Here is a 24,363-nt window from a genome sequence, read left to right as displayed (position 1 = left end):
TCTGTTCTGTTGCCGCATCTCCACCTCTGTATTGAGATCGTGTCCCCAGGTCTTTCCTACCTTCATTGGGTTTCTCTTCCTGTCACTAGCTTCGGAGGAAACCAGCCCCTCTGTCTTGCAGCACCGCTGTCTTGTCCAGAGTGTCTGTGGCTTTGTTTACCTTGTCAGTCCACCCTCTGATTCACATAGACTCAGATCGCTCCTCTTTGGCCTCTGGGGACAGCTTCATGGTGACTTCATGTCCTTTGTCGATGGCTGCCTGGTCTTTTCTCATTTCTGTCCTTCTAGCACAGCAGGAGGGACCAGGACCATCCAGGATTTTGGACCTGGCATCCACCATCTGTCCTGAGGGTGGACATCTGGGCATTTTCCAGCCTTTGGCTCTTGTAATGAACAACCTTGTGCACATCTGTATTTTTGCCAGGTCTTCTAGGGATAGATTCCTGAGTACAATCAAAGAGTAAATTTTTGTGGAATTTTGATGGACATTGCCAAGTTTCCCTAAAATTTTGGCAGCAGTTTCGGCAGTTATTTCCCCAGAGCCTCACCAACATAACGTGCTGTCACACTCGAGGTTTTTTGCCAGCCTGATTGGTGAGAAATGGTAACTTGGTGTCCTTCTAATCTGCATTAATCCTGAGTCATTTTCCCATACAGTGGAGCTCAGGCTGAGGTTCTTTGCCATCTCCTGAGTGGAACTCTAAGAGCAAGAGCTGCTTCTAAGATAGTTAAGGATTCATTGATCTGCAGGATTTGGCAATTGAAACATTTTCTTTCTAGTTTGTATGACCTTAACCTTTTGCCTACTTGAATAATGATGTAATGAAAACAATTGCCATGTACCAAGGACGGTGTCACATCATTTTCAGTCTGTGCAGCAACCCCACAGACCAAGGATTCGCAAACTTTTTTCTAAAGAGGGAGAGGCCACATTTCAGGTTCCATAGGCCATACAGTTTCTGTGGTAGCAGAAGGCAATGAGCATGCTTTGTTTCAGCAAAACTTTGTTCAAAAAAACAGGAAGCTGGCAGGACTGGCTGCTGGCCAGACTTTGTGACCCCATCTCACAGGTAAAGAAACCTAAAGAAAACCAAACAGCTACCCAGAGAGCTGTAGCCACACACATTGACCTGCATGCAAGAGAAGGTCTGCCTGGCTTTCTACATGCAGCCACACTGAATGCTTGAATTATAGCTTTTTTTGGTTTTGTGTTGTTTATATTTCCTATCCCTGTAGCTCTGGGAACATTGTCTTTAGTCTCAAGTCTTATCGACTGTTCTCATTTTATGAATATTTTAAAGAAGGTCAGGGAGTAAAATTTGCATATCGTAATGCCTCTCTAAATGGGTATGCCTCTGAAAAGATGTATACATTAAAATATTATTAAGGGATATATTGAGTGAAAGCTGTAGTTTTGAACTGTAGGCTAAGTTTGGTGAACATCCCCAGTTTTAGATGTTATCTTAAAACATCACCCTTTGTTTTCTCATGTGGTCACATGTTTTCTCCTGTAAGGGCAGGAGTTGTCTCTGCCTTGCATCAAGTGTCTCGAAATACAGAATAGATATTGATAGATGGGGTTATTGTGCAAAGACCATGTCATGCAGTGCTGTTAAACATGGCCTTGCTTGATTTCTTCTCAAGTTTAACACCATCTTTCTCTTCAAGGGAATTCCAGTTATATCCTAAATGAAGCTGTCTGGCCCTTTAGAGCCATTGTGAGCAATATTGATCCTTTTAGTGCTGTGTCCTTTGAAGTTTGACCATCAGTCTGTTTGCTAACAGAGTATTTCAAAGTGGTCACGTCTAAAAAAAAAAAGTGACTGAGTCAGCCAAACCTCAAAGCTTTCTCCAAGAAAAAGAAAGCCAAGTTGTCCTCTGCTGTACATTCTGTGATGGGGAGGAAGGAGGGGACCTAAGGAATGAGCCTGCCCTTGTAGTAATATTGCCATAAGATACGTCCTGGTGAGCAAACTAAAAGATCAGATAGAGGGAGACACGTGAGGACCTGATTCTGTGGCAGCAGCATCCGGGAGCTTAGCAGATGTCTGTAAACTGTGTTTCATTGGTTTCCCCCTCTCCTGCTTGTGGTTCCTTCAGGACATGGCAGCTGCTGGTACCCAACAACCCCACCTCCTCCCAAACCTCCCCAGCTCCACAGCCACCACCCTCAGGCTCCCTCCTCTGTCTTCCAACACCTCCTGTCATGAAGCCACCAAGTGTGTTCATGATCTTGCGTGGACTTACTGTGTGTCATTCTAGACCCTTGCTGCTGAGATGTCCATCTTGTCGTTTTACACATGCTAGTGCCAGCCCAAGGGTTGTCCAGTGATAGGCATTTAATAAATGTTTCAGAAACAAGCATTTTATGAGAGCACTAATCCCATTCACTGGGTCTCCACAGTCATGAGCTGATCACTTCCCAAAGACCCTCATATTTTAATACGTCTCATTGGGGGGTTAGAATTTCAGTAGGTGAATTTTGAGAGAACAAAAACATTCAGTCCATAACATGTGTCACCAACTCCCATACAATTGAAGAAAAGTTAGATCTTATGTTTGAGACTTTTATATCCTGTGATATCATATAATCCATTCCATTGGACTTTACTCATGCAGCTGATCAGTTTTGCTATTTTCTTTGATTGGCTGAAATACCTTGGTTATACTCGAAATGGAAAGTAAAAGCTATGATTAATATATGCACACATGTGTGTGCATCTGTGTGTGCATGAGTATATATGTGTGTGTATTGTGTGTGTGTGTATAATAAAAGTAGATGATATCCATTTCTTAGGCTTTTGAGAGCTTTACCTAAGACTTTGACTTCCAGCTTGGAAAGGAACTTTTTTTTAATTCAAGCACAATGACATCATTTAGTAAGTATTTGGTGAACAAGATCTATTTTTCTTCTAGAAAAAAAAAGATGTAATCCTTCCTCCTTTTTCCTTCAGAATATGTCTGGAAGGAAAGATTTTCTGATTTGTAATCTCCAACTTCACTAAGTCAGGTCCCTAGGACTTAATATAAACAGTCTCTGAATGAATGAGTGATAAAGATCAGGTCCTATGGAGAATGGTGCATTCATGAACTGAAATCCCAAATTCCCAGGTGGTAAGCTTGGCACCTTGTTCTGTACAAAATGTGAGGTACCAAGCCAGAACGTTTTATATTTCATTAATGACATGAGCAAATGAACTGTGTAATAGATCTCTGAAAGCTTTTTCTAACCTTGGTGCAGACAGCACCGTGAATAATAGGAAGTTCACGCTGTTTGATACGGAGGTAAAATCTGGATGTTGAGTCTGCAGAATGGAATGTTTTGGGGAATCATGCTAGCAGATACTCCCAAGCCTTGGTTCAGATTTCTCATTTGCTCTGCATCGTGAGATCCTGAAATTAGCTCTTTTATAGCTGTAACTGCAGTGAAATGTATTTCCCTCGGCCCAGCCAGTTAAACACCTCAGCTCACAACCGAGCATCATAGCTTTCACGAAGCGACAGTTTGTATGAGGCAGATTTCAGAGGAGCTGTGTGGGTTTTCTGTCAGAATCCTCAGAAACCTATCACCCATGAAGAGCAAAGTGGAAACAGTTGCTCCTGGCTCTTCTTTTTTTCCCCAACTTATCTCTACTTGCTCACAGCCACATAGACTTCTAAAGGTACACGAAATCTTGGAAGTAGCAAACGTGACAGTGTCGCACACCTTCCAGAGTCTAGTGGTTTCATTCACTCAGTGATGTGTAAATGAGGATTCAGAGGACTAAGTGACTTCTTTATGCAGGACAAGGTGGCATTAAGTTTTTCAGCTTGTGAAGCCTGTGGCTCGTCCCTAAGCTTTGCGGACCTCTGAAGGTCTTATCAAACAGGAGCACTCATGTCACCTCAGTTGATCACGTCCCTTGGCGCCAAGGGGGCTCGGGAAGCTGTCGTCAGGCAGGACCCTACTCGTCCCAGGCCGGTGTATTAATCCCTTACCCCGCCCTCCCCGGACCAGCCTGTACCCGCTGCCTCACCCATGACGGACTCCCTCCTGCCTCTGAGAGGCTCTGATGTCCAAGTCCCCCTTCCACACCCTTCCTGTGGTCACTACTGAGGTTGATGCCCACCTCACTCTTCCTGGGGATGGAGAAGTGACCTGGGGTCCTGTCATCCAGAGAGCAAGTGAAAACGCTGGTCAGTGAGCAAGCCAGCAGCCCAGGGATTGTAGTCACCAGGTGGGAACAGGCGGAGCAGCCTGGGGGACCCTCACATGGCCGTCCTGACCTGCCTGCCCCACACGAGGGAAGGTGGTCTCACCCAGTCCTCGCGGGCAGTGGGTAGATTTGAAATGTCCACTCTGCTCTGACCGGTGAGATATACTGACTGAGGAATCCCGGCAGGTCACTGCTTCCATCCTGGAGTGAGCGTGCTTCTGTGGACGTGCTGGTGTCTCCCTTTGGGACGCTGCTGGACGTGTGCTGTGCTGTGGGGCAGCGGGGCCCAGTCCTCAGGCATCTGGGTGCCGCACTGGTTTTGCCCTGAGAGCAGTAGACTCCAGCACATTCCAGAAAGTGGAGCATAAGGTCCGAAGGAAGATGGCAGAGATGCTGTTCTGGTTAACTCTTCACTGACGGTGGGGTCCCTGGGCTGAGGGGCTTAGTGGTCAGTGTCTGTCCCCTCACTGGCCCCCTGCACCCCTGGAGGGCTGTGTGTCCTTATCCACATGTTGCCTAAGTGACTTTTAGGGAAAAAATAAAACCAAAGCAGACAAACAGAAACAAAGCCCACTCCCTCTGTTGCCAGGCACGGGGCCTGAGGAAGTGCTGCCCCCACCATGGGGTCCCAGGGGTGCTTCCTACTCTGACCGCCTGAGTCAGGCCCCATGTTCCCAGTCCCACTCAGGCCGGAGGCTGCCCTCTGTGTAACCACAGTACCACCCAGCCTGGTTCTGTGGGGGCTCTGGAGTAGGATGGAGCTGCCCCACCAGGTTCGGGTGTTCTCTGCCGGACAAGCCGGGGGAGTCCCAGGCTACTGGACACACATTCTCTCTGGACAAACAATAGCTGGCTGAGGCTCGGGTAGGGGAGGAGGAACCAGGTGGGCGCTGGGCCAGACTCAGCTCTCCTTCAGGCAATTTCCTGTCGGTAAGGAGGGGCCCAGATTGTGGAATGCAAACACAGGGGACAGTGACATGCTGTATGCTGGAGGAAGCTCCAGGGCCGGGCAGGGCCCAGCGTATAGCAGACACTTCGCTGAAGGGCTCATTCAGCTGCCCTGGGAGGATGAGAACTTCAATCCAGCCTAAACGTGAGCCCTTATGGAAACATTCAGTGCAACTATAAAAACTTACTATAAAAAAATGATGATTCTCGTGTAAGTCAAGAAAGGAGCATTTATACATGCAGACCTGGGTGGGGGGCGGGCATGGAGAGAGTGGAAAAGATGGGTAAGAAACGCCCTATCCTGAACTGCTGACCCACTCTCAGTGGACTCCCCAGTGCTCAAGGTCAACAGGGACAGCCTTGTGTTCATCAGCATCAGGGGCCAGAGCGTAGGGACCCAGTGTGGGCGGCTGCCTTTGTGGTGGTGGATTCTGGGGGTCAGTGTTTGCACAGGGAGGGTCCTGAGAGGGGACCCGAGGACCTGAGGAAAGCAGGAACTTCCTGAGCATCCATGGGGCTCTTAATCTCTTCCACCTCCCGAGAACAGGACAGAAACGTGCACTGTTCAGATTTGCAAGCGTGCAAACCTCAGTGGCCACGGCTCACTCTAGAAGTGTTTATTTTATTTGCTTATTTATAAAAATAATGAATCTGTGTTTAGAAGAAAGTCTTCCAATAACCTAGCTCCAATCTCATAAATCAGCAATTTTGTAATAGGCCTTGAACTGTTAAAACATAATTTCCCAGAATTTCAAGCACAGGGATTTGCAGAAGAAACCGTCTCCTCCACACCCACGTTGTTAATTTTATCCCTGCCATAAATTGTTTGCGTGGGGAAGTCCCCTGGGAGAAGTGGCCAAGGAGCAGCTCCATGGAAATACCGAGGAGAGATATTCAGGGACCTTGGGGACCACCTTCCTTCCTGGATGTTGAAATGTGCTGGGACCCTCTCTGCCATTCAGTACATTTTCAACAGCTACATATTTATAGATGCATATGGTTTATATAGGACATTTGTATCAAGTGCTTATTAGGTTTTCCTGCTATTTATTTTTTAAAAATTATTTGTTTCTAATTGAAGGATAATTGCTTTACAATATTGTAATGGTTTCTGCCATATATCAGCAAGAATCAGCCATAGATATACGTATGTCCCCTCCCTCCCACCTCCCACCACATCTCACCCATCCAGAGTGTCACAGAGCATTGGGTCAAGCTCCCTGTGCTCTACAGCAAATTCCCATTGGCTAGCTGTTTTACATATGGTGGTGTATACATGTTTCCATGCTACTCTCTCAATTTTTTCCCACCCTCTCCATCCCCCAGTGTGTCCATCAGTCTGCTCTCTATGTCTGTGTCTTCACTGCCACCCTGCAGATAGGTTCATCAGTACCATCTTTCTAGATTCCATATATATGCACTGATACGTATTTGTTTTTCTCTTTCTGACTTACTTCACTCTATAATAGGCTCTAAGTTCATCTACCTCATTAAAATTGACTCAAATTCATTCCTTTTTATGCCTAAGTAATATTCCATTCTGTGCATGTACCAAAGCTGCTTTATCCATCGATTACATTGTCTCAGATTTGGGGTTTCCTCTCAAGTTACCCTTGCCACTCACTCTGCATTTCTCCAGTGCCTCCCTCATCAGGTTTATTGGGGTGTAATTTACAGCCTGGGAAATTCCCCCCTTTTTGGGTGTGTCATTCTATGACTTTGACAACCTAGGCAGCCATGTCATCACCTCCATTTTAAGATTTATAATATTTTCACCTTTCCAGAAAGTCTTCTGCCCCTTTGTCATCCATCCCTTACCTCCCCCAGCTCCAAGCAGTCACTGCTCAGAGTTCTCTTTCTCTGATCTCACCTTTTCCAGTCATGTGAATGGACTCATAGTTTGTGGTTTTCATATCTGGCTTCTTTCACTTAACATAATACTTCTTAGGTTCAACCATAGAAGTTGAAAGCATCGTTACTTTCACTGTAAATTGTATTCCATTGCATAGATCACCGCAAATTATCCAGGGAGAAGCTGGTAGGTGTTTGGCATGTTTTCAGCTGTTGGTGATTATGAATGAAGCTGCTCTAAACCTTTGCCTACAGATCTTTCTGTGGACAAATTTATGTGCTATGTCCCTTGATTATGTCCTCTGCCTTCAGCCTCTTTAGTTAGTGAACCCTAAATTACTCAAAGTGCTTTCTGAAAAAACCTTGAAAACTCAATCACATTTTAGCTACACGGAGAAGTGTATGTAGAAAGATGCTTTGGTGATTCTGTTCACAGTGTGGGCCAAGACACTATAATTTTTGCTTCACAAATTTTTATTTTCATTTCTTGGATTTACTGAGCATAGGGTGTGTCTTTGGACAGGTGAAAATTCAGCTTTTTTTATTTGTTTGATTAACGTTTTATTCCTGAGCAATTTTGGTTTGTTTCAGAGCTTAGTGTTTCCAGTTTGTTATGATGTGCTGGAGTATGGATCCTCCACCTTCACCTACAATCTCAAATTCTAGTATGCTCTGAACACTTGGTATTTTAGCCTGATTTCTTGGTGCCAAAAACCTGACCTGAACTGACCTGGGAGCCAGGGGGAGAGGATTGCACTGAGTGTGAAGGGATGAGGTGTGTGTGCTGGGGGAGGGGACACTGCCCTCAAGCCTCCCGCCACGGTTACATAGTCTGGTGAGGCACCTTCCTGACATCTGGAAAAGTATGAACTTTGTAATATACTCAGCTCCGAGAGATTTGGAGGAAGGATCTGTTTTTTCTCCATCTGTCTTCGGCACAACTGCTCCCTATCTGTTTGATGGAACTGATTTGTGCTAGAGCATGAGTCTGAAGCTTTTTTTTTTTTCATTGTGACTACACTTGTACACTTTATGCCAAGACCCAATTCAATGCAAATATATCGTTTCCAAAGCAACAGCTCCTCTTACTGCATGCAGCGTACTCCCCTCTTCCTTTGCTGTGTTCATGAAAAAGAAAATGCTGGCTGGTACTGCTGCATTTATTTAATTACAGACTGGTTAGTCATGGCTGCAGCTGAGAGAGCCATGAGCTGCGGGTGATGCTCAGCCAGGAGGGAGACTGGAGGTCCATGCCCGCCTCGCTGTGCCCGGGCGCATAGGGATGACAGACACTTATGTGTCGTGGCATTTGTGGGCTGTCACAGTGACACATGAGGCCTGCTTTATCACAGAAATGCATGTGCAGGTTCGACTCAAAATCTTTGCAGTTCAGGTCGAGCAGAAGGAACCCTGAGACTGTGTCCTCTAAACTCCTGGAGTCAATCACCCAGCTCCAGAGAGACTAGACTAGATTGTACTCACCTCCTGTGTTTCAGTCATTCACAGGGCCTTGCAAACCAATCAGAGGATCACCATGGGGTGGGCTGGTGGAGGGAGGGAGTGAGTGTGAGACAAAGGTTGTATTTCAGGAGCTAGACTGTGCACAATCATTGACACTGCCGGGGAAATGAGGGGTCCTGGAGGAAAGAGGAGGTGAACCAGTCTGCGTTGGTGCTGAAGTGGGGCCCCAGCGAGACTCAGGGAGGGTCCCTGGGGCACCCCTGTCCCTGTGCAGCTCCCTTGCTGTGGGATGGTGGCCAAGCATCAGTGCCTGGGCTCCAGAGGCCACCGGAAGACCAGGTACAACCATCTCAGGAGTTCATGTTCATCTAAATAATGCTCATTTGCATTTTAATTGTTTTATTGGAATTCAATTGAAGTTGACCTTCCTACCAACTCTGAACCAAAGGGCTGGCTCCCAAAGGAGTGGCATGAATGGGGTTATACTTTTCCAGCTTCTGAAGGTAACAGCGTCTGTGTTTGTTCCTAAGTCTGCTTTTTGGCCCTACCTGAAATTCCAACACTTCTGTCAGCCATACCTGGAATTCCAGCACTCTTCCTCTTTCCTGGTCCCTTCTCAATTTCCCTGTCTCTTTATTTTGAATTTTCTGAGTCAAAATGAAACCTGACCGTTGGGAAGACCCTGAGAAGTCATTTTGTTGGTGAGAAACAGATTTACAAAAGCAAATTGGGTTGCCCGTGAACATCCACCCCAACCTCACTGCTTCCCTGGACTTAGATGGGAGGATGGTAATTGAGTTTGACCAAATGTAATCATGGCTGAGACTGCAGCAGTTGGTCATTTTCTTTCCCAGGCAGGTAATTGACTTTGTGTTTTCATGATATGTTCTACATGAGGAATTCTGAGCAGTATGACACTTCTGATTTTAAAAAATAATATGAAATATTAAAAATACACTTTTGTGCATGCCAACCAGCTTTCAAAGTTAAGAATCTAGGTGCTGCAACACAGGTGACTGTGTCCCTCTCTCTGTCCAAAAACATGTTTGTTGCTTTCTTGGAGTTCTTTATGGGTGAGTCTGTAAGTGATCAATATTCTGTATGCTTGCTACTTCTTTTTTTTTCTCTCTCAATATTATGTTTGTGAGATGCATCCATGTTTATTGGTGTAGATCCAGGTTGTACGTACATTTGCACTAACTTACTGATTCACAGTGTTTTATGGCTACATTTTCTCTCCTCTTGATGGATAAGGAGTTTTTTTTCCCAGCTTCCAGCTTCCTAGACTCCCTTTCAGAGAGGAATAATCACCCTGCACAAATAGGATCGTGTGACTGTAACTGGTTTGGAGAGGAAGTGTCTGCTTGTTGAAGAGAAATGAGGTTTTAAGTTGTTTAGCTTGTACTTTTCTATATGGAAAATGTAATTGAGCTGAGCCCGGAAAGTCACGCGATATAGGATAACATTTTATGGGGAAATGTGTACATCAATCTCCTTAATTTATTAGAACAGGGCTTCTTCATATAACCTCGTCAGTCTGATTTCAAACGCAGGATTTACTTGAAATAAAATTTAATTTGTTGGACTTCCCTGATGGCTCAGTGGATAAGAATCCCCCTGCCAATTCTGCCAGTGGAGACATGGTTTCAATCCCTGATCTGGGAAGATCCCACATGCTGCAAAGCAACTAAGCCTGTGCACTGTAACTACTGAACCTGTGCTCTAGAGCCTGGGAGCCAAAACTGCTGAAGCCCACTCACCCTAGAGGCTGTGCTCTGCAACAAGAGAAGCCACGGCAATGAGAAGCCCGGGCACCACAACTGGAGACCAGCCCCTGATCTCTGCAAGTAGAGAAAACCCGTGCAGCAACAAAGACTCAGTGCAACCAAAAATAAATTAATTAATTACACTATTAAAACATTTTAATTGTTATTAAATGCTCTGAAATGAACACTGACAATTCATTTACAGAGCCTTCCATAAATGTTTATACTCTGTGCAGTCCCTGGACCATCTGACTTACTCCATGGACTTTAGCCAACCCACATGAGAAGAAATCTGTGGCTCTGCCCCTCCAGCCAAGACCTCTCTAGGGCACAAACCCCACGTGGGTCCAGGGTGACCTGTCATGTCCATACCTCATGTCGGTACCTCATGTCCATACCTCACCCTCACCATGGAAGGCCACCTCCCAGCCCCACTTCCTGCGACCAGATTGTGACTTCCTTTGTGGGCTCAGTTCCATGGTGATGGTGGAGAGTTTTTGCTCCAAACCCTTCAGCCCTTCTTGTTTTGCAGATACTTCACCAGAGTCTGAGTCCAACAAGGAGGACCTGGCCACAACACCTCTTCCTGATTTATCTCTGTGTTTAAGACACACTTTCATAACCAACATTCAGTGCTCAAGGAGAGGGCCTGGCACTTGATAGAGGCATAATAAATATTTTTGGAATAAATAAAAAATCTGACCAAATCAAGCCATTTAATGTTCATTGGATACAATTAATTGTTCTTGTTCTTGAAATGTTTTCTCTGGTGTATGCAAAAAGTGCATATATATTTTTAATGGTTTATAGTTTCCAATTGTGACCATTAACTCACATCCAAAGAACTGAGATGTTACTCATCAACCTCCGGTCCTCAGGCACTCCACAGACACTAGTGACTGTCCTGCCCTTTGTACTTTATCTTCCCTGAACTGAATTATGGCGATACTTGTGGCAGACACCTGATCTAATTCATAAGCAGGACTTTGCACAAACTATTGTCATAGGAAAGAAAGAGTAAATATTTGGAGATCACATTAATTCTGCCAGCCTGTATTCAGAGCACACACTGTACCACATGTACACACACACATACACACATATCAGTTCAGTTCAGTTCAGTTCAGTTGCTCAGTCGTGTCCAACTCTTTGCGACTCCATGAATCACAGCATGCCAGGCCTCCCTGTCCATCACCAACTCCCGGAGTTCACTCAGACTCACGTCCATCGAGTCTGTGATGCCATCCAGCCATCTCATCCTCTGTCGTCCCCTTCTCCTCCTGCCCCTAATCCCTCCCAGCATCAGAGTCTTTTCCAATGAGTCAACTCTTCGCATGAGGTGGCCAAAGTACTGGAGTTTCAGCTTTAGCATCATTCCTTCCAAAGAAATCCCAAGGCTGATCTCCTTCAGGATGGACTGCTTGGATCACCTTGCAGTCCAAGGGAATCTCAAGAGTCTTCTCCAACACCACAGTTCAAAAGCATCAATTCTTCGGCACTCAGCCTTCTTCACAGTCCAACTCTCACATCCATACATGACCACTGGAAAAACCATAGCCTTGACTAGACGGACCTTAGTCAGCAAAGTAATGTCTCTGCTTTTGAATATACTATCTAAGTTGGTCATAACTTTTCTTCAAGGAGTAAGTGTCTTTTAATTTCATGGCTGCAGTCACCATCTGCAGTGATTTTGGAGCCCCCAAAAATAAAGTCTGACACTGTTTCTACTGTTTCCCCATCTATTTCCCATGAAGTGATGTGATTGGATGCCATGATCTTCATTTTCTGAATGTTGAGCTTTAAGCCAACTTTTTCACTCTCCTCTTTCACTTTCATCAAGAGGCTTTTGAGTTCCTCTTCACTTTCTGCCATAAGGGTGGTGTCATCTGCATATCTGAGGTGATTGATATTTCTCCTGGCAATCTTGATTCCAGTTTGTGTTTCTTCCAGTCCAGCGTTTCTCATGATGTACTCTGCATAGAAGTTAAATAAGCAGGGTGACAATATACAGCCTTGACGTACTCCTTTTCCTATTTGGAACCAGTCTGTTGTTCCGTGTCCAGTTCTAACTGTTGCTTCTTGACCTGCATACAGATTTCTCAAGAGGCAGGTCAGGTGGTCTGGTATTCCCATCTCTTTCAGAATTTTCCACAGTTTATTGTGATCCACACAGTCAAAGCCTTTGGCATAGTCAATAAAGCAGAAATAGATATTTTTCTGGAACTCTCTTGCTTTTTCCATGATCCAGCGGATGTTGGCAATTTGATCTCTGGTTCCTCTGCCTTTTCTAAAACCAGCTTGAACATCTGGAAGTTCACGGTTCACGTATTGCTGAAGCCTGGCTTGGAGAATTTTGAGCATTACTTTACTAGCTTGAAAGATGAGTGCAATTGTGCAGTAGTTTGAGCATTCCTTGGCATTGCCTTTCTTTGGGATTGGCACACATACAAATATAATATATACATATATATATATATATATAGTTCTCTTGGATATAGAGATTCACAAATAAGTGAGCAACATAAAGTGTTAGGGGTCTAAAGGAAACAGGTGGTGGGCTTTGCAGTAGAGATGAGGGAGGTAAGTCTTGACTGATGAGGATGACGTGGAAGTGTGTGTGAGGAGGGCTTTGTGGTCCAAGGGAGAAGGCTATGCTCTGACTCAGAGGGACAAACACTTGCTTGTCCTTGGATGTGCAGCCAGCACGGCTGTAATTTGAGGTCTGAGGAAGTCTTAGCAAGAGACAAGGCACACACGTCTGTAATACAGAGGCCTCATAAGTGAGCTTGGGAATATGGGCCTTTCTCATCGCTGGTGCAGTGGGCAAGTCCAAACTGTGCTTCTAAAAGTTCAGCTTGGCCTGGTTGGCAGAGGGGACACCCCGAGGCAAAGTGACAGTCATTCAGAAGACGAGGTGGTGAAGGGAGACGTGTGGAGAAATGGTCAGGCACTGGGTAGAGACATCTCATAGGAAGATGGGTGTCTTCAGATGGTCTTGGGGACATGCTGGGACTGAATGAGCAGCTTTGTGAGTTGTCCTGTGCTTTCTGGTCTCTTCCAGTCTGTCCCAAGAGCAAGTGGACACTTGGGAGAGGGGGTGGACACTTGGGAGATGGAGTGGACAGCTGGGAGAGGGGATGAGGGAAAGAAATCAGGTGTTGCTGGCACTGTAGTTATTAGGGGCTTATTCAAAACCAGATATATGAGAATTAGTTACATCTAAGTACAGCTTCCAAAGTATCCATTCATTGTGATCAAAAATCTAGACCAATGAGGAGACTCCAGCTCAGCATTTTCTAAAACCTGTGCCATGAACAGTAGCTTGGCCCAATGTAGTAGATTTTAGATAAAACGTCAAGAAATGGTTTGTGCTCAGATAAATTTGGGAAGCAGAGATTTGCACGTGAGCTCAGTTGCTTCAGTTATGTCCGACTCTTTTGCGACCATATGGACTGTAGTCCAGCAGGCTCCTCTGTCCATGGGATTCTCTAGGCAAGGATACTGGAGTAGGTTGCTGTACCTTTCTCCAGGGGACCTTCCTGACCCTGGGATCGAACCCATGATTCCTGTGTCTCCTGCATTGCGAGTGGGTTCATTACCCACTGAGCCACCTGGGAAGCCCAGAGGTTTAGATAAAGTCCAATTTATTGTTTTTCTACAGAACTTCTCAAGTTCTTTACTAAAATAATAACTGTTGTGATTTTCTAACACTTATTTGACCAGAGGCAGTTTTTTATTTTCTTTTTTTTGGGTCATGTTTTGCTTTAATTCCCAGTATTTCTGAGGGCTAGCTCTCTGATGAATGTGCTTCAGTAGACTCTGGTCTAGACAGTGAAGACGGAGACTGTAGTGATAATATGGTCCCCATGGGAGGTATCAAGTGGACTCTGACCTGGTCATTGTCCGCGGCCTGCACCGTCGTCTTCTGGAGGTTCCTGGAGCCCGTGCGCTGGCAAGTGCTCTGAACGTGCTGCTTTGTGAGCTCAGGTGACAGCACCAGCTAACAGGTTGGCACCTCCGTGGCTGACGATTCCACTCTGAGCTGGACCACAGCCCAGTCCTGTTTCTGGGAGCTGCGTTCTGTCATGGCTGGGGAGTAATTGCTTTGCAGTTGGGGTTCATTTACTCTCTTCATGTTTGTGGGTGATCAAGTGTCTCCTTGGGGACCTAGGAGCACAAAGCTGAGGCTGTTGACTCGAAGCCACTGTTTGTAAATTGAGAGCCATGTACAGAGTGCAGGTTGGGGTTGGAGGCAGGGGTGGAGGCAGGCACAGCGGCTCCTGGGTCCACTGTGCTGGGTGGGACGCTGGCTACGTACCTCAGAGAACTCTTTCCCACCAGTCGGCTTGGTTTGTGCTTCTCATAAAATGCCATGATCAATTCGTTTTCCGCAAAAAAGCTGCAGTAATTTATCCCCCAAATCTACTCAGGAGGGACTGCCGGCTCCCCAGACCTCAGCCCCACCCAGGAAATACCTCCCCACCCAGCCTGGCCTTCATCTCCTGGCCTCTCTCCTTGATCTCTGAATTCTCATTCTGATGATGTGAATCCTCCTTTGCTCTGCCTGATCGCGTTAGGTGTACTTGCAAAACCTCTACAGTTTTCTTATGATGAAATCAATCATCAGATTTCCTTATTATAGATTTGGATTATAAATTTTATAAGTAATTGTAAAATCTGTATGAAGTGTTCACAGTATTATACGTTTGGATGAAGTTTTCCTATTTGATTTCTTTTACTCTTAGCCCAAATGCAAGGAATTTGCTATTTTTTAAAACCTCTCACACAACCACGTGTGTTTTATTTATGGAGGTAAAGGGATGTCTCATCACATCCAAGTTTCTCTGTTCAGAGAAGTTTCAGTTCAGTTAGTTCAGTTCAGTCGCTCAGTCGTGTCCCACTCTTTGCGACCCCATGAATCGCAGCCCGCCAGGCCTCCCTGTCCATCACCAACTCCTGGAGTTCACTCAGACTCACGTCCATCGAGTCCGTGATGCCATCCAGCCATCTCATCCTCTGTCGTCCCCTTCTCCTCCTGCCCCTAATCCCTCCCAGCATCAGAGTCTTTTCCAATGAGTCAACTCTTCGCATGAGGTGGCCAAAGTACTGGAGTTTCAGCTTTAGCATCATTCCTTCCAAAGAAATCCCAAGGCTGATCTCCTTCAGGATGGACTGCTTGGATCACCTTGCAGTCCAAGGGAATCTCAAGAGTCTTCTCCAACACCACAGTTCAAAAGCATCAATTCTTCGGCACTCAGCCTTCTTCACAGTCCAACTCTCACATCCATACATGACCACTGGAAAAACCATAGCCTTGACTAGACAGACTTTTGCTGATAAAGTAATATCTCTACTTTTCAACATGCTATCTAGGTTGGTCATAACTTTCCTTCCAAGGAGTAAGTGTCTATTAATTTAGTGGCTGCAGTCACCATCTGCAGTGATTTTGGAGCCTCCCAAAATAAAGTCTGCCACTGTTTCCCCATCTATTTCCCATGAAGTGATGGGACCAGATGCCATGATCTTCATTTTCTGAATGTTGAGCTTTAAGCCAACTTTTTCACTCTCCTCTTTCATTTTCATCAAAAGGCTTTTTAGTTCCTCTTCACTTTCTGCCATAGGAGTGGTGTCATCTGCATATCTGAGGTTATTGATATTTCTCCTGGCAATCTTGATTCCAGCTTGTGCTTCTTCCAGTTTGAGCATTCTTTGGCATTGCCTTTCCTTGGGATTGGAATGAAAACTGACCTTTTCCAGTCCTGTGGCCACTGCTTAGTTTTCCAAATTAGCTGGCATATTGAGTGCAACACTTTCAGAGCATCATCTTTCAGGATTTCAAATAGCTCAGCTGGAATTCCATCACCTCCGCTAGCTTTGTTCATAGCGATGCTTTCTAAGGTCCACTTGACTTTACATTCCAGCATGTCTGGCTCTAGGTGAGTGATCATACCATTGTGATTATCTTGGTTGTGAAGATCTTTTTTGTACAGTTCTTCTGTGTATTCTTGCCACCTCTTCTTAATATCTTCTGCTTCTGTTAGGTCCATGCCATTTCTGTCCTTTATTGTGCCCATCTTTGCATGAAATGTTCCCTTGGTATCTCTGATTTTCTTGAAGAGATCTCTAGTCTTTCCCATTCTGCTGTTTTCCTCTATTTCTTTGTATTGATCACTGAAGAAGGCTTTCTTATCTCTTCTTGCTATTCTTTGGAACTCTGCATTCAGATGCTTATATCTTTCCTTTTCTCCTTTGCTTTTCGCTTCTCTTCTTTTCACAGCTATTTGTAAGGCCTCCCCAGACAGCCATTTTGCTTTTTTGCATTTCTTTTCCATTGAGATGGTCTTGATCCCTGTCTCCTGTACAATGTCACGAACCTCATTCCATAGTTCATCAGGCACTCTATCTATCAGATCTAGTCCCTTTAATCTATTTCTCACTTAGAGTCGTGTATAAAACCCAGGCTTCTAATGGGGAGGGTCCTTTTCCAGACCATTTTTATAAAAAGCCAGTCAGACTGGTCTGAGTAATTTTTCCTAGAAGATCCTAGATTAGGAGACTCTTTACTTAAGACTTGACTTATATTCATATTATGGTACCAAGTAAATGGTAATATTCTAAATGTGCAACAGTAGTGGCCTAGTTAAGTAACTAGTGACTGTGAGTGTGGTAAAGGTTTAAAAATCTTCAGTGAATTGTGAAGATGTGAGTGATGTATTAAATGAACAAATTATTTTCAAAAACAACAGATTAAGTATGAGCCTAGTTTTGTTAACACTAAGATTGCATGTATAGTAGTTGCTTATGGTTTCCAAACTATTGAGTAGAGTTCCCTATGCTATACAGTAGGTCTTATTGTTATATACAGTGCTGTGTATATGTTCATCCCAAATTCCTAATTTATCCCTCCCCGCTCACCTTTCTCCTTTGGTAACCAGAAATTCGTTTTCTTTGTCTGTGAGTCTATTTCTGTTTTGTAAATAGTTCATGTCATTTTTTTAGATTCCACATAGAAGCAAGATCATATGATTTTTTATTTATTTATTTAAATACATAAATGTTTGTATTCAGAGATATTTGTATATACTATATTCACATAGCAGATATTTTATATGGGCTTCCCTGGTGGCTCAGAGGTTAAAGCGTCTGCCTGCAATGCGGGAGACCTAGGTTCGATTCCTGGGTCGGGAAGATCCCCTGGAGAAGGAAATGGCAACCCACTCCAGTATTCTTGCCTGGAGAATCCCAAAGACAGAGAAGCCTGGTGGGCTACAGTCCGGGGGGTTCGCAAAGAGTCGGATACGACTGAGCGACTTCACTTCCATATTTTATGTATTTATTACACATTTTTTTACTTTACAATATTGTATTGGTTTTGCCATACATCAACATGAATCCACCACGGCTGTACATGTGTCCCCCCTCCCACCTCCCTCCCCGTACCATCTCTCTGGGTCATCCCAGTGCACCAGCCCCAAGCATCCTGTATCCTGCATCGAACCTGGACTGGCGATTCGTTTCTTATATGATATTATACATGTTTCAATGCCATTCTCCCAAATCATCCCACCCTGTCCCTCTCCCACAGAGTCCAAAAGACTGTTCTATACATCTGTCTCTTTTGCTATCTCACATACAGGGTTATTATTACCATCTTTCTAAATTCCTTATATATGTGTTAGTATACTGTATTGGTGTTTTTCTTTCTGGCTTACTTCACTCTGTATAATAGGCTCCAGTTTCACCCACCTCATTAGAACTGATTCAAATGTATTCTTTTTAATGGCTGAGTCATATGATTTTTTAATTCACTAAAATGTCAACATGATTATTTCATGGTGATAGAGGTCTTGCTATTTATTATGTTTTTACCCAAATACATCATATATCCAATGTAAATGATGACTATATATTTCATCACATAAAGTGTATTTGAAAAATACTTATCTTCACGTGAGATAACTTCCTATCTTCTGCTGCTTTTCCCTAAACAAGTTTTAGCTCTGATACACATTGGGTCACTTTCATTTGAGTCCTGTGCAATAAAGAAGATGAACAGTGTTATCTCTTTGGGGCAGGGGGTAGCACAGGACAAGGGGAAGGTCCCAGTGAAACACAGCCACCAGGTCCTGCTGACACTGGGACCAAATCTTCTAAGCTCTCTGTTAACGACCTGCCGTTTCTTGGAACAGGATGGAAAACAAAATCGACTCAGCATTCAAAGTAATGAAGGGCTCCTCTTCAAGGATGGCTTGAACGTTTCCTCTGTTTTCCCTCTAAACTTGGATTTACTTCCAGGGCTTCTCATGTACATCCAGTCTTTAACTGCTCCTACCAGGTTGCAAACACCTGTCTCTGTCCTGGACACGTGGCTTATTTAATAACAGTTTAGTTCATCAGTATGTTTTAGGAGTGAGAGTTGGTTTCGGGTTCTTCGTGCTATTTCTGAAACTCCCTGAAAGCTTCCTGAGTCTGAGTAGATTATGTAAGGCTGGAGTCGGAGAAAAGCTTTCTGATACCTTCCAGGCAGAAACTGAGCATTCTTTAAGTCTTAAGAAGATTCAAACACACTCTGTGATGGTTTAACCATTGCAAAGTCAAAACAACTGAATTTCCTCCTCCCTGTTTTTCCCTCCATAGCTTAAAGGGAGCCGACGCTGGCAATGGGATCCGAGTGTTTGTGCCTGACGTGGGCATGTTCATCGCCAGCCTGACCATCTGGCTGGTCTGTAGGAACATTGTTCAGAAGCCAATGGCCGAAGAGGCCGCGCAATGTAACCCGGAGTTTGAGAACGAAGAGTCGGTAAGTCTGAGTCTGAGACTCTTCCTGCTTTGATTTCTGGGGCCTTCTAGGTTTGTGACAGTGAACAGTGAGATATGCACAGAGCTTCATGTCCTTCTATGCTGAGTGGTTGCTTCGTACACCTCGTGTGGTCCTCACGCATGTGCATTCTCACCCACACTTGGCCACGTGGAAACAAGTCCGCGGACATGAGGGATGCCCTGTGAGATGCATTAACCCTAAGGGCCTGGGCCTGACCTGGTGTCTCTTCATTACCATCCGCCCTTAACTCACACTGGAAACCTTTCAAGTTTGTGTCATGGCCCATGCCCTAGATACTTAGTTACTGCAACATTCTTAGAGAAGAAACACCTGGCAGTTGTTGGAGAAAAAAAAATTAATTCTACCTTGAAGGAAGCTTCCAGTCTGAGCACTTTGCCATCCTGAGTCAGTGGTTAAATCTGCATGCTTCCATCGAGGTATTTTTTAAAGTACTCCGGAGAAAAAACACATGCATTTGGAAGAGTGTAAGAATGAGTAAAACGTTTGTGAATTTTTAGCTGGATCAGGGGACACGTCAGATTTCACTCCACGGTGAATGGAAGTGGGAGACAGCTGTCGCTCTGTCACTGACCTGTTTGTTCTAATAACTGCACTGTGTCATATGAGTTTAGGTAACAGTGACTTAAAAAGTAATTGATCTTGTAATTGAAAGATAAAATTTACAGGGAAAAAAATTCCTTAAAAGACTGTATTTGGACATTTGACCCGAGGCACTTGTAAGTACTGAATGTTTCATTCATATGCTTTGGCAAGAAATTAAACCTATAAAACTGAAGTTAGTTGAAATTACTTATATTGAGAATGGTAACCACGATGGCATCAAAGAAAGAAAGTTCTCGGTTAATAGCAAATAATGTGTGTGCTTCACAAATGAACAGCATTTTCCCTTGATATTTATTAGAATACAACAATGAAGAAAGAATGAATATGATTCCATAAACCTCTGCAGACTAGAATTGATGTTATTGCCTAAAATCCTTGTGAGTAAAAATATACAATCCTGTGACATATGCACGTTCTGCTGTTTTTAAGGTAAATGTTAAAAATGGTACATGGTGTTAAAAATCATTACAGCAAGGTCATAACTATCTATCTCTTGCATTCAAGTTCACAAACTGTACAACACTTGTCAGTGTCCTAGAAATAGAACTATGAAGGTGCTTTTTCTTCTGGTTAAGACAGAATTTAACATTTTAACCTCTGTTTTTACATTTGAAATTTCTTTTATAGTATTTACAATTTTGAAAAATCATCTGGCTTAAACAATCACGCTGTTTTTTCCAGATTCAGTGAAAATAAATACATTAACTCAAGCTCTCCAGACTTAGGACTTTTCATTATTATTTTTTATAAGGCAAGATTTATTTTCAGTTCTCCTCATATTGTAGATGGAGGGTAAGGGCTAGTTACTGTGAACTTAAGTGGACTCTGAAGTCAGACTTGGAAACTGTGTGATGTTGGGAAAATTGTTTATCCTCTTTCTTCTTCCACAAAGTGGAGATTGTCCTGAAGACTTAATAAAGGGCCACGTGCTTGCCTCCCTTTGCTCTTCTCCAGTTTGAAAGGAAGTAGGACAATCGCAAAAATGTAAAATTTAAAGCCTCTTAGAATGAGAGAAAGATAAGTTGGAGGGTATGTTTGAGGCCAACTCACTCAGTAAAGGACTTCCTTCCTGGCCATCGGTAATGGACAACCATGACTGAATTACAAAGCTTCCTACAGAAAGAACTTCTGTCTCCAGTTCAAACACTGTTTTGCCATAAAACTAGGAAAACCTGCACTGACTACTGAAGATAAGGGACGTTAGGTCAAGGTCACCCATCTGTTGAAGAAGAGACACAACGTCACTGACCGATATTAAAATCATGTTTCCTTCCTGATTCCCCTCTTTTCTCCAGGATGGGCTCATGATACCTCTCTCCCATTTGATATTTGTTTAAATATCTGCACCCTATATATTATTGATTACATTCAGTCCAGTTCAGTCACTCAGTCGTGTCCGACTCTTTGCGACTTCATGAATCACAGCACACCAGGCCTCCCTGTCCATCACCAACTCCCGGAGTTCACTCAAACTCATGTCCATCGAGTTGGTGATGCCATCCAGCCATCTCATCCTCTGTCGTCCCCTTCTCCTCCTGCCCCCAATCCCTCCCAGCATCAGAGTCTTTTCCAATGAGTCAACTCTTCACATGAGGTGGCCAAAGTACTGGAGTTTCAGCTTTAGCATCAGTCCTTCCAATGAACACCCAGGACTGATCTCCTTCAGAATGGACTGGTTGGATCTCTTTGCAGTCCAACGGACTCTCAAGAGTCTTCTCCAACACCACAGTTCAAAAGCATCAATTCTTTGGCGCTCAGCTTTCTTCACAGTCCAACTCTCACATCCATACATGACCACTGGGAAAACCATAGCCTTGACTAGATGGACCTTGGTTGTCAAAGTAATCTGCTTTTTAATATGCTTTCTAGGTTGGTCATAGCTTTCCTTCCAAGGAGTAAGCATCTTTTAATTTCATGGCTGCAATCACCATCTGCAGTTCTAACCCTAATTGATTACCTTATTTAATGATAAAAAGGGGTAGATTCTCTAAGCATTATTTTTGGGGAGCTTTGAAAATGAGTGTGAAAGTGTTAGTCACTCAGTCATGTCCAACTCTTTGCGACTCCATGTACTGTAGACTGCCAGGCTCCTCTGTCCATGGAATTCTCCAGGCAGGAATACTGGAGTGGGTTGCCATGCCTTCCTCCAGAGGATCTTCCCAACCCAGATATTGAACCCAGGTCTCCTGCATTGCAGGCAGATTCTTCACTGTCTCACTCACCAGAAAAACCCTTAATATTGAAAATGCTAAATATCATTACTATCAAGTTGAGTTCCCTCTAGGTTAAATTTGTTTGCACCTAATTTAGATATTAGTTTCCGTAGTCTCAGTACATTCCAGCCCCAGGTGGCCCAGGGGAGCAAGCTAGAGTGACTGTCCAGAGATGAATCCAGGAGGAAATTTTTCTTACTGGGGAACCATCTGGCTGGAGTCTGAAAAGAATATAAATACACAGCCAAAATAAGCAGGAGAATTTATTTTATTTTGAAGTCCCTAGCATACTTCCTGTGACTCGTAAATCTTGGTGATTGTGTTCTAGATTGCTTGGTTTTTGAGGATCCTTCGAAAGGACAGTGTTTGCTGGCGTTGCTTCTTCTCTCATTTATCTCAGTGGATAAATGGCAGATTAATCAACCCTCTGGTGCCTGGGAGAATTGCTTTTCAAATCCAGCTTTGTTTCAGAGTAGTAAGTAATCCCTGGAGAATGCTCAGGACTCTTCCCAAATCTCCATGGACTTGATAATGAGGCTTAAGTTCACTGTTTTAAAGGGCATCACGAATCCAAGGATTCTCCCCCCAAAAAACCCAGTGGGCATGGAGTTGGGGAGGAGGCTTTGTCCTGTTCTTGGATTTTACAGAAAGCAAACCTCGGTCAAGAACCAACTCCCCAAGTGCCATGAAAGATTCTTTGCCAGCTGACGTACTTGTGGTCTTGTTTATTTCTTCCTTTTAATCTGTTTTTCATTTGTTCCTGTTTATCTGTTCAGAAGCAGATTGACAAATCATAACTAAAAGATTCAGAGTCTTAAGTCTTTAAAAACAATGAGTTGCGTTATGAGAGTTAAATTATGTAGAAAGGTTATCTGTGCAATAAAACACCAATGACATCAGTAATTTCACCAAGTTGATAGTATCTGCATATTTATGTACTTCTAGCTCTTTCTAGCTATTTCATGAGATTTCAGGCTTTATTATTTTTTTTGAAACAAAGAGTAGTTTAATATGAAACCAAATTTATGATAAATGTTTATTCAAATAGAAATTTTAGTCTTGACTTAGTCTGCTGCAAGTGGCCTTTTTATATGGTCTAATAATTCCAATATGAATGATATAAAGAATATTTCAATGGCTGATATAGCCCATCCATTAAGAATCAGGGATGCAACATTTAAATCTCACTAACGTTATTTAGACATTGTTTCTGAATCTCAAAGCTGCAACCCCTTTGTAATACCTAAAGTCCTTTAGGCTACTGTGGTGTTTGGCACAGAAAGTGGCTATCTGGCCTGCGAGTCAGGCTTCAGATTTGAAGCTCTAGTTGCTAATTTTTTGAGAGCAAGAAACAAAGAATGGAAGAAATCAATCTCTTTATTAATGACTAATAAAGAGTGTAATATAATTAATATAGCATATATTGATTATATTAATTATATTAATCGTTAGGCATCTGCTCGGTCCCCACCCGAGATCTAGTCCAGAGTCACCTGCTTAACATCCTCTAGATCCTGGTTTTCCAGCTCAGACTCTGTCATCCCTCTCTGTTGGTCTTCGGTTACAGACATCATTACTGACCCTGAGCGCCCATTTTCTCTGATCAGAACCAGCTAAATTTAGTTCTTCTGACTGCTGTTCCTTCTCTAGAAATGAAGAATTTAGGGAATGATGACAAAAAGCCACAGTTTTGAGGGTATATAGACCGCTCCTGTTGCTCAAAGTGTCCATAAAGATTCAGGACCCAAATAATTACTTGTGATGAACTAAGATACAAAGAAAATGCATGTCTTTGTTATTTAAATGTCAAAAAGTTGAGCAGTGCAGTGGCCCTGGAATCCACTGCTTTTCTTTCCCATCCTTCCATGCACCCCACTGTCCATCCATCTGTTTTGCCCTCCAGTCAGAACTTTTTACAGAGCTTGTGCTCTGCTCAGAGCACTATGCCAGTTCTAGGGTGGAATGAGTGTTTAATTAATTTTGAATTTATTTCTGCATATGGTATGAGAGTAGTCCAGTTTCATTCTTTTGCAGGTAGCTGTCCAGTTTTCACAACAGCACTGAAATACATTCTTGCCTCCTTTGTCATAGATTAATTGATCATAAATAGGTGTGTTTTTTTTCTGGGCTTTCTATTGTGTATGTATTTTGTCCCAGTACCATTCTGTTTTTATTTCTGTAGGTTTGCAATATAGTTTGAAATTAGAGTATGATACCTCTTGTTTTTGTTCTGTCTCAAGATTGTTTTGGCTCTTTGGGGGTTTTTGTGGTTCCATGAAAACTCTTAGAATTTTTTGTTCTAGTTCCGTGAAAAATGCCATCGTTACTTGGTGTGTGTGTGTGTGTGTGTGTGTGTGTATGCTTAGTTGCTCAGTCATGTCTGACTGTTTGTGACCCCATGGAGTGTAACCCTCTAGGCTCCTGTATCCGTGGGGTTCTCCAGGCAAGACTAGGCAAGAATACTGGAGTAGTCATTCCCTTCT

The 24,363-nt window shown here is 43.6% G+C and overlaps 1 protein-coding gene across 3 annotated transcripts in view; it reads left to right on the top strand.

Annotated features, from left to right (window-relative positions):
• Positions 1–24,363, top strand: part of PIEZO2 (piezo type mechanosensitive ion channel component 2) — a 255,348-nt gene that overhangs the window by 122,415 nt on the left and 108,570 nt on the right. For all 3 annotated transcript variants that reach the window (XM_068993743.1, XM_068993741.1, XM_068993740.1), the window contains exon 5: positions 18,860–19,022. In XM_068993743.1, coding sequence (XP_068849844.1) covers positions 18,860–19,022 — 163 coding nt within the window. The remainder of the gene's footprint in view (positions 1–18,859; positions 19,023–24,363) is intronic.

This window comes from Capricornis sumatraensis, chromosome 21 (genome assembly GCF_032405125.1).
Source record: "Capricornis sumatraensis isolate serow.1 chromosome 21, serow.2, whole genome shotgun sequence".
NCBI lineage: Eukaryota > Metazoa > Chordata > Mammalia > Artiodactyla > Bovidae > Capricornis > Capricornis sumatraensis.
Note: the sequence above shows the minus strand (reverse complement) of the source record. Positions and strands in the feature narration are given on the sequence as shown.